Below are 10,302 nucleotides of genomic sequence, written 5' to 3' on the forward strand. Positions count from 1 at the left end.
CTGTACTTGTTTTGCTGTGTAGGAGTACAAGTTACCAGCTACACGTCGGCTGCATGAGATACTTGGGGTGGAGACAGGAGGCCCTGGGGGTCGGAGAGCAGGGGAGCAGGGTCATGCTCCTTGTGACTACCTGAAATTTAAGGACCTTATTCTGCGCATGTTGGACTATGACCCTAAAACGCGCATTACACCCTTCTATGCACTGCAGCATAACTTCTTCAAGAAGACAACCGACGAAGGGACAAACACTAGCAGTAGCACCTCAACAAGTCCTGCCATGGACCACAGCCACTCTACTAGTACAACCAGTTCTGTCTCCAGTTCAGGTGAGTAAGAGCTGAAGTTTTCTACTGTTTGCTATTCACAATGTTGTTTGAAATACACATAGTGACCAAATGTTTCTGACATTTGTCTGTGCCGTTTCACAGCCATACTTCGCATATGCTTACTGGTCACTAATGGCTGTGCAGGTCCAAGGCTTGTCCTGCATAGCCGTTGTCGGTGTTCTAAGAGTAGCCCACCCTACCTGCTCTGTGACTCCCAAGACCTCACTCAACTTGGCTTCTTTGTTTTCCTCATCACCCAGCTTATCCGCTGTCCTCCATCTTTTTACACTTTTGCAAACTGAACCTTCGCCTAGCTTGATAATTAATGTAAGCATCTGAAGGTCCAACTAATGTAGTTTTAGCTACCTATTTGAGGATTGTCTTTAATTGGGCACTTTTTTGCTTATGCTTGGAGACGTCTTGTGATGTAAGGCAGCCTCACTGTGCCTGGAATATACAGTATTAAGGTGCAAAGTGAATGAAGTGACGATTGCCTTTGAACCACAAATGTCAACCTTAAAGAGTGGTCTGAGCCCTATTGGTGGTGTCTGAGGCCTCAGGACTGTTGTCTGCAGGTCTCTTTTGATTGAGGCTGGCCTTAAGAATGAATATTTTTGTGTGCTTCCCAGGCACTGATTCGACACAAATTTGGTAGTCTTCCAGCTCCTGGTCTCTGTTATTGGCCCCTATGAAATTTAAGTACAACATGTAGAATATCTCCTGGAAAAAATGTAATTCTTTTTTTCCCCAAATCCAAATCATTAATTTGGTTTTAGCTGCCCTGTTTTAGTCACCGCCACTGTAAGATTGGTGCTTATATTTATTTACATCGTAGTAGAACCTCAAAGATGTTTGGCCTGTTTTCATTTTGATGCACTCTGGTAAACTTTCTTTGATTGCTTAAAAATCTGTAGGTTGTTCCCTTCTCCCAACAAGTATTTAATGTCTTTCTGTCTGTTTAGCTTATCGTGAAAAGGCAGGTGTGATGGATTCAGATGGCAACAGAAATAACGTTTTAAACCTTTTATTGCAGGTGGATCTAGTGGTTCTTCCAATGATAACCGAAATTATCGGTACAGTAATCGATACTACAATAGCGCTGTTACCCATACGGATTATGAGATGCAAAGTCCTCAGGTATAGATGTCATTCTTTTTAATGTCACTATAGCCCTGTATACTGCATTGTGTTTTGTGTGATGAAATGTACCTATTTATGCTCAGTTTTCACTTAACTTTTCCCTCTGTTCTGTATTTTTTCCTCTGTATTTTTGTATGAATCAGATTAAAATTCAATTTTACAAGTTCCATATGGTTCTTTTTAATTATTTATATTTTTCCATGTATATGCAGTGCCTGTATATTCAAATATTATTGTCCTAAAAAAGATGTGTTGCTTTTAAGTATTGTTGTTAAGACCAAAGAATTGGGGGTGAAGACCAGTAGATTAATTTGTTTGATTACACCAGATGAACCCTCAAGGCAGCACATGGGCAACACTACCTGGCCATTCCAGGAGTTGAAGTTGTTACACCTCATACATGAAGTTATGAAGTGAATACTTCTACATTAGTATCAAAAAGCCCAACACCTTGCTAATAATTACCCTTTATGGTGCTGCGGTGAGGCCTACAGTTTCCTAGTGATGTGCACCTTATTCAGAAAGTCAATGGTAGTCTGATTTAGATAAATGAATGAAGCGAGTCCCCCTGTTTGAATGATCCAAGTGTTTGCCTTGACATACACAGTATCGCCCCTTCAGCTGGACCGTCCCACCTCACCTACCAACTGTGCCACGTCAAAACCAGTTGTGTATTTTCTGTGGTCAGATGACCACTGATTACCCCAAAAGTGACAAATACGCACTCGTCTGTCCAATTCAGTTCAATGTGCTGTATTTAAACACCAACAGTCTTTGTAGTGTTCGATGGTAACGTCTCAGTGTTTATGTATCAGTTAGAGGGGGAAATGCATTTGTGGTGATTTTATTTTGAGTTGAGCTCTTTAATTGCAATAGACATGGTGTCCTGAGGATCTGGGAATCTCCTAGGAAGTGAAAGAGGTACAACCATACTACGCATTTTGAGCAGAAGCTTTCAATAGGATAATGGACTATGCATTATTTAAATAACAGCCTAAACTGATTTATTTTGTTTAAGTACCAAACTCCTTTCTCCTCAAGTTTCACTCAAGTAGTTGCAATAGCTTGGTTTTAAATGAAATGTCACCCCTGCATGGCCCTGGCAGTGTATCACAATGGCAGAGGTTTCTCATTTGGCTTAACTGTCCGTCCATCAGTTTAACCTGTCAAATACATTTCTGGGTTATGAGGGCCAGAGATGGCAATGGAGGCAGTCCTGGATATGGCGCTTGCACGTTGTTGTTGTGAAATGTACAGTGTGGTTGTTAGCTGTTGTACGTTTTTATTCTTTACTCCTAGTGTATGCTTTATTTACACTTTGACTTAAATGGTATTTGCCTTTATAACTTTTAAAGTGAGGTTAATGGACAGTTTGTCACATGCTCACAGTATAACTAAACCATCTTGTACATGTCAGAATAGCAATACTAAATAGAGAGCCGCGTGCAGTGATGACTGTGAGGCTCTTGTGGCCTGTAGGTTATGGTCAGTCAGGGCAGGAGCGATGGATGGACACACGTGGCTTTTCTACAAGCTCCTCTGTAAGAGATCCTCCACTCGGGGACTGTGGGCCGTCTCTGTCGACACAGACTGTTGTGTAACTCCAACAGCAGTGCAGGAAAGCACTGTGTGCTCCCGATTGTGGCGCAGTTGACCAAGTTCATATATTTCAGACTTGAATCTTAATGTACTGCAAAAGACAAAATACAAATCCTTGTAATAATAGCCTGCTTGATGTTTTCTGGTATTTCAGTTGATTTGTGTATAGTGCTGCGGCAAGTTGTTAAGCACAGTACAAACTAGTGAAGACCCAGTGAGTACACACAAAGACTAAGAACACAAACATGAAATCAGAGTACTTTGAAACTGATCAACACAACTGGAGCCTGGCATTGTCCGTCCATTCATTAATTATTGAAAACAAAGGGTGTCCATGGGCAGTCACAGCAGAGAAAGTCAAAGACAGAGTCAGAGTCCTGGTGGCTTTGGACAGCTAGGCCTGTTAACAGGCTGCCCACCTGCTGCTGTGATCATTCCGTCCCAAGGGCCTCTGCATGTACATTTTAGCCATTGCTGGATGCAACTTAAAAAAAAAAAATATATATATATATAATATGTGTGTGTGTGTGTGTGTATGTATGTATGTATGTAGATACACTATGGGGATCAAAACAACAGTATACACTTGTTTTTACATAAAAATGAGTAAAGGTGTAAGTCACCAATCAGTTGGCGATGGCACAATGTCTTTTACTAATTCCGTATGGCTTGTTATCATTCGAGCTGCCCTGCCGCTGATCCGTTATTCAGACTCTGCTTCTTTTCTTTTTCTCTCCCACTCAGGCACTGACACAGCAGCAGATGCGACTCTGGCCTGGAGGGGATGGCCCCATCACCAACAGCGATGCTTATCCTCAACTGCTCCTGCACAAGACTGCCACCAACCAGCAGCCTCGCCACTACTCCAGTGTCCTCGCTGGCAGCGGAGGAGGAGGAGGAGGGATCATCGAACCCCACCACCCTCACGCCATTTACGGTCATCACGGTAATGGTCGGCAGCTCCAGCACCGACAACAGCAGCAACAGCTGATGCCGATCTCTTCTCCGCAACTCCCAGATGCCATTGAACTGAACCTCACACACCACCACCACCTGGCACCGTCTTCCATTCATCACCCGGCCTCCAACCTGCCCTCCAGCTTGGACTCCAGCCAGTATGGCTCTTCCAACTTGCATCTGGGTCTCTCCGCCTTCCGGACTAGGACGGTAGTAGCCCCCCCCCAGGACACTGTAGTTGCCAGCTCAGGGCTCAACTACCCTCCATATCCTAGTAGTAGCAACAACAACCCACAGGGTAGTGGCCCCTCTTTGACAGGGCAGCCTCGTAGCAATCGCCCTGACTCGGAAGAATCGGTCATGCTAACGGTGTGTGGCAGCGGACCCCCACAGAGTACGGCTGCGAGCTCTTGATGAATCTTGAACAAATGCAAAAAGCCATACAATATAATGACGAAACAAACGTGAAACAAGACAAACAGAAGCAGAAGTTTTGTTTGCATGGGCGGGGGACATGAAGAGAATCTTCTCGGGGGAGGAGGAGGAGGAGGAGGAGAGGGGAGTTTATAGGTTTGTTTTATTATAATTTTTATTATTTTTATTTTATTTTGTTTTGTTTAAAGAAGGGGGTTGGCGAGAATTTAGGAATAAACGTGAAATGGGTTGGAATCTGGGTTTCCGCAAGGTGAATGGAACCTGATTATTTTTTCCTGAAGTCTAGGTGTTTAATTGTAAATTGTTAATTTATTAATAATCACTACATGAGGTATGCAAGACCTGCGTGTGGGGAGAAACAAACTTAAAGAGGACAAAAGGCAGTGAGTGGGGTTTTAATTTTTGTTTCAATTTTAATTTTTCTTTTGTTTTTTTTTTTTGTTTTTTTTTTCGTTTTCGTTTCCTCCAAAAAACAACAAAGGAAAACAAACTCTGGGACTTCTCCCATTTAATTTTATTGTTTATTATTTTCTATGTTTTAAAAGTTCTTGCTACACACTGGCTTACATGTAAAGGAAGGAGGAATCTGCCACCATGAACCGTGTCAAAGGAAAACAAAAAAGAAACATTTCTCAAGAAAGACACCCAAATGCTTCCGGTTTATATTCTCTGTCTGTCCATCCATCGTTCTTCTCTCCCTGTCGTTCTGTCTCTTGCTGCTGTCTGTTGCAGTCTTGCCCTGACTCTGACTCTGGAAGGTTCAAGTCTGGTTTGTAGCTACAGGCCAAATTGTGCTCGCTTGTCTCCCTTGTCATTTGAGAGGAGGGACGTAGGGATTTTAATGATCTTGGGCCCCTTGGCCGCCTCCTCTGTTGTCACTGCAGCGTTCACAGATGCCCTCCTGTGTTCTTTCTCGTTTTCTGAGCCCCAGTCCACGTCAGCACTCTGTGAGTGTTGATTCCTGTTTCAGCATTCTCTGCCTCTCTTATCTCTTTTTCTAGGCTGCTAAATCCACTCAAAAATGTCAGGATTGCTGCTAAACAAACATACAAAAGAAACTTTTTAACCCTCCTGCTTAAAAATATAAAGAACCACTGCATCTCATGTATTTATTACTATTTAACAAAAAAGAAAAAAAAAGCTGCCTGTGTTTGCTGTTTTTCTTGTGCCCTTTAATGCTCGTCTGTGGCTTGGGTCCGCGCACAGAGCCCCCCGGTCATTCACTGACTTGACCACTCGGCCTTTCAGGTGGTTCTCTTTGTCTGCTGAGATCTTTCGGGTAAAGAAGTCTGAATCTTACCAGGTAAGGATCTTCCCGTGCGTGACGCTGCTGCCGTGTTCCATGTTGAGGAGGACCCGACGCCAGGCTTTGGTGACCTCGCCCTCCACGAGTCGAGCGTCTTTACACAGCTCTCATTAGTCAGGGCGATTAACACGAAGAAGAGACTGGAGCGTAACAGCAACATGGGCAAGAGCAGGCCCAGAAGAGCGGGCACAGACTGGCACACCCCACATGGCTGTGGTTCTCTTCCCAGCCGTGTTCTTAAAAACAAAGGAGCCCTTTAACACTTCAGACGTCGTTTGGTGGGCCCTGTCTTTGTTACTTGCCCCCTGGAGTCAGCCGAGTTGCTCCTCTCTGGACTTTTCGTAGCCTGGAAACTAAAGCTGCACCCAGGACCCCCGCTGCGGCCTCGCCAGTGTCTTCTAAAGCTGCACTGCACGCATCATGGCGCTATATAAGCTGACATTCTGGTAGCCTTCTGTCCGACAGTTGATGGCGTCAAGTGACCACTAAGTCTTCTCACGAGGTGGTCTCTCGGCTTGCTGATCTGCCGTTGTGTATTCAGACCTCACGTATGTACTTCTTTACAGTGACTGACGTTAAACTTTATCGTCCACAAATCTGCCCGTGCCAGTCCCTCTGTGATGATTCAATGAATTCTTGGTTATCTGCCAATCCGCATATCTTGGCATCATCTGCAGACTTCACCCGCTTGTTCTTAATATTTATTAAAAATAGCAGCGGCCCCAGCACTGCCCCCTGCTGGTCGCCACTCGAAGAGGTTCCTCGCACCAATTCTGCCCCCATGCCCTGACCTGCCACTTCTTAGTTTGAAGCCCAGCCTGTCGTGTGGCGCCTCATCAGGTCCTTTTTGAACGTGCAGATGGTTCCTTTCACCTTTTTTCCGTCTCTGTGTGTTGCCTGTCATGTCTGTCGTTAGTCGTGACATTGTGTTTCATGTTGATCAGCACACGCTAGTAAGAATTTGAGTGCATGGTGCCAGGCAGGGCACAGTAAAGTAGGTGCAAGTGGCTGTGCGTTCTAATTGTCAGGTGAAGACCACCTTCTTTGACCCCGAGACTGCCAGCCATTGACATGCCCACCTTTGCATTCTGCTATGGTGTATGACGTGAAATGCACAGGACTTTGTGCATCGAGCCCAAGACGTGGTACGTGTGCCCAAAGCTGGGTTTTGGGGACAGTTTATGACATCTTGAACGTTTGTTCTTCACGATGAAGCCACAGAGGACAGAAGCGTGTAGACGGTGAGTGTGAATTGCTGCCGTTCGCCATGTTGGAGAAGGACGCCTCATGGATTCAATTTGATTGGCGCAGTGGTCGTTCAGGTCTGTCGATGCTTGACGTGTGTGATGATGGAGTGGGCCACAAAGGCAACGTTCACCTGCAGCTCCATTCAGATGGGCGTGGGTACCACTGGATGTGACCAAAGGGAGCACAACGAGGACTGCTGTGCTGTTTCATGCCGTTTGTGAAAGACGTTCGATGCCATTTTGAGCAGAATCACCACTGCCACACGTGAGAGGACGGGCGAGAACAAGAAGTGGAGGAGCGTCGGTTTACCATTTCAAAGGGGTGTCTGATTTCTTTTGGCGATGCCCGTCTGTCAAACTGTCTCAGGCGTGCCAGTGGCAACTGGGTTGGCGGCTTTGTCCACCATTTTACTCTCTCCATTGTAGTCTGTGGCATTGCCCACCTTGATTATCAAGGCAAAGGTGTGAAGCAGGTGACGAGCATTGATGGGAACTTTGTGGGGGAGTGGAAGCTTCCAGAACGTTGTGGCTGAAGCATTGAAGTGCAAGTCCCGTGTCTGTGTTGGGTTTAGTGGCACATGTGATCACCACGTGCAAGGAAGAGCTCGACGGGACTCGAGACGACAGCTGGCATTGCGTGTGCTTTTAGCTGGGTGGCAAATGACTGAAATAAATTCAAATTGAGTTTCATCCAGGCCACTGATGGGGCACAAGGCAGTGCTGTGCCAGCTTACCATGGCCAGGTAACCAGGATGGTGGAAGCAGCCTGACAAAAAGCCAGGAACCCCCAACCCCCCCAGGTGGGCGGTGGGGCAGAGAGTTCACCTTGGCATTTGGACTCCCAGCCTGTGTTGATACTGGTGGGCTTGCTGGCCTCTTCTCATGAGGGTCGTGGGGTCTCGTCACCCCAGTAGTCTGAAGGCGTTTGAACGTGAAGCTAAGTGCCACCTTTTGATGTCCTGTGTGTCACTTGGCGAGCCACAAAGCTGCTTTCCATTTAAACTGTTGGCAGACAGACCACCTTCACGAAGCGTCCCCCATTTCAAAGGCACATGTTTGTTGTTTGGCGTCCAGTCCGGCCGTTCGTTTTGTTTGCGGACCTTTCAAGGTGGTCCGGCCTGTCTGCTTTGGTCCTGCATCTCCTGTGCCTTTGTGGCTCTGGGTGGGCAGGAGGTAATGTGAGGTGGACGTGGTGGTCACTGCTCACCATGCTAAAGGGAAGCCTTCTGGTGGTCTCCACGCATTTTAATGTCATTAACACCTGAGGCCCGGGACATGAATTTCAAATTGATAGCCGAGGACTTGAAGTGAGGTGAGGTGAGGGTGTCCACCACTTGAGACAGGTGGCCTTTTGTCTGAGGGTCTGCTGGTGACCTTTGATCCTACAGTGACATTGACGCGAGTTACTCGAGGTCCTCGACTTTTTGCATTTGACGGCCAGCCACCCCAAAGTCCCTTGAGGTGATGCTCAACTTTGATGTCAATTTTTTGATTTCTTCTCCTTTTACTTCCGTGAATGGATGAAGAGGCGCGTGTGACATCGGGGGGGCCTGAAGGTGGATGTCACACAAAGCTGGACACGTTGTCGTTGGATCAAAGAGGACAGTTCAGTGGATTGCCTCGGTCTCGAGGGCTCAGTTGTTATATGGTGCCTTTCATGGTCCAGCTCTGTTAGGGTGGCTAAGCTCGTGTAGAGCGAGTAGTAAAGCTCTGCCCACTTGGACTTGTGCCACCTAACAGCGGACGCCAGCTCGGTGGTTGTCCTTGGTCATGTCGTTGAGCCCCTCTGTGGTGTCCACCTTTGCGTGAATGTTGTTTTTTTTTGCCACAGCAGCAGTGACCAAGCCAGGACGGGTCACCAGTCCATCGTAAAGCACAAGTGGGCACACGCAGACCCGATGGGCGGGACTAGAGGCGTGTGTAGCATTTGGGTGGGCGGGGCTAGGAGAGCTCATCCTTTACATTGTTGAGGAGTTGAGACGCCGGCTGGATGAAGACTTTGATGGGAAACCGCAGCCCACCTGTATGGGGGGGGGGGGGGAGACGGCGATTGCCGAACCCGTGACACTCATCTGGTACACAAGCCCGTTGGCACTCCTGAGGGTCAGCAGGGAGTCTGTGTTCTGGGGGCATACGGTCAGAGTGGAGCTTAGTGGTCCGTCACTCTCAAGTGTCCCTAGAAGTGGCCATACTGTGTTGGTGGCATCTCGGTGGGTTTGCCGGGCCTGCCCATGTGGGATGTCCTCACTGTTGGCGCACTTCATAGCTAATGCATTGGCAGTTCAAGGGCAGTAGAGAAAGAGTTCAGAGCCGGACCTGATGACACGAGGGTACCGGACCCTGGCACTCGACTTCTGATGCAGACTTGGTGCTTCGTGTTTTGACAGATGATGCCCGGTTATCGTGAAGCCGTATGGCTGGCAGGTGAAGTGGCTTTGGGGTCTTCCCAGCGTATTACTTGGCATGACCGAGTCACCCTGACCAGGGTTCTGTCAAACCAGCAGGATAAAGTGGCACAGATGATGCCATGGCTGGGCTCAGCTCAGTGTGCTTAGTCTGAACAACACCACCATTTCAAACCTGTTTATGGGGACCCAGCTCCAGGCTGCCAACGGCCTAGACATGGCGCCAGTCTGTCCGTGGTCAGATGGGCATCAGCGGGGGCCACCAACTTCTGAGAATGCCAGCATCATGCCACCCAACTGAGAACCGAAGGTTTTGTTGGGGACCATTAGAGCAGCGCCGGGCACAAGGCAGGAGCACAGCCTGAACTGGATGCCAGCTCACCACAGGGCATACATAGAGAAGAAGTCCAGGAGGTAACTGGGACGGGATTTCAACCCAGTGCCATGGATCTCTGAGACCCAAGTCACAGATGGCAGCTGTCCCTCATTCTGTTTTGTCACCCTCTGTACCTAAAAGTAACGAGGCCTAAACTCGAGCCCACCGATGTGAGGGAATGAACAACGAGGGGGCCTCCGTGGCACGAGTTCAGGGTCAAGTTGAATGTGCTGGACCTCCCTGTGCCCGCTGGGCCGACTGACACCACTTAAGTGGTCCGACATGAATCAGCTTGGGGGTCTCCTGTGATGAGCTCAGTCTGTTTGACTAGAGGGGCTGACCATTCGTTTGTGCCAGTATAGTGGTCATGACCGCCCACCTGTGCCCAATGGGTGCCATCCACTGCTGTGGCTTCATGATGGGACACTTGTCCTCCATTTTGGATCAAATCTTTGACTTGAGACATGCCTGCTGCACTTGCTCAGTGGTCCCACCAACACACGGACCCTAA

The 10,302-nt window shown here is 47.7% G+C and overlaps 1 protein-coding gene across 3 annotated transcripts in view; it reads left to right on the forward strand.

Annotated features, from left to right (window-relative positions):
• Nucleotides 1-5,101, forward strand: part of dyrk1b (dual-specificity tyrosine-(Y)-phosphorylation regulated kinase 1B) — a 105,276-nt gene extending 100,175 nt beyond the window's left edge. For all 3 annotated transcript variants that reach the window (XM_028822874.2, XM_028822872.2, XM_028822873.2), the window contains exons 9-11: nt 23-326; nt 1,360-1,463; nt 3,810-5,101. In XM_028822874.2, the coding sequence (XP_028678707.1) occupies nt 23-326; nt 1,360-1,463; nt 3,810-4,436 (1,035 nt within the window). In that variant the 3' untranslated portion in view covers nt 4,437-5,101. The remainder of the gene's footprint in view (nt 1-22; nt 327-1,359; nt 1,464-3,809) is intronic.
• Nucleotides 5,102-10,302: the final 5,201 nt, after the last annotated feature.

The sequence above is a fragment of the Erpetoichthys calabaricus genome, chromosome 17, assembly GCF_900747795.2.
Source record: "Erpetoichthys calabaricus chromosome 17, fErpCal1.3, whole genome shotgun sequence".
NCBI lineage: Eukaryota > Metazoa > Chordata > Cladistia > Polypteriformes > Polypteridae > Erpetoichthys > Erpetoichthys calabaricus.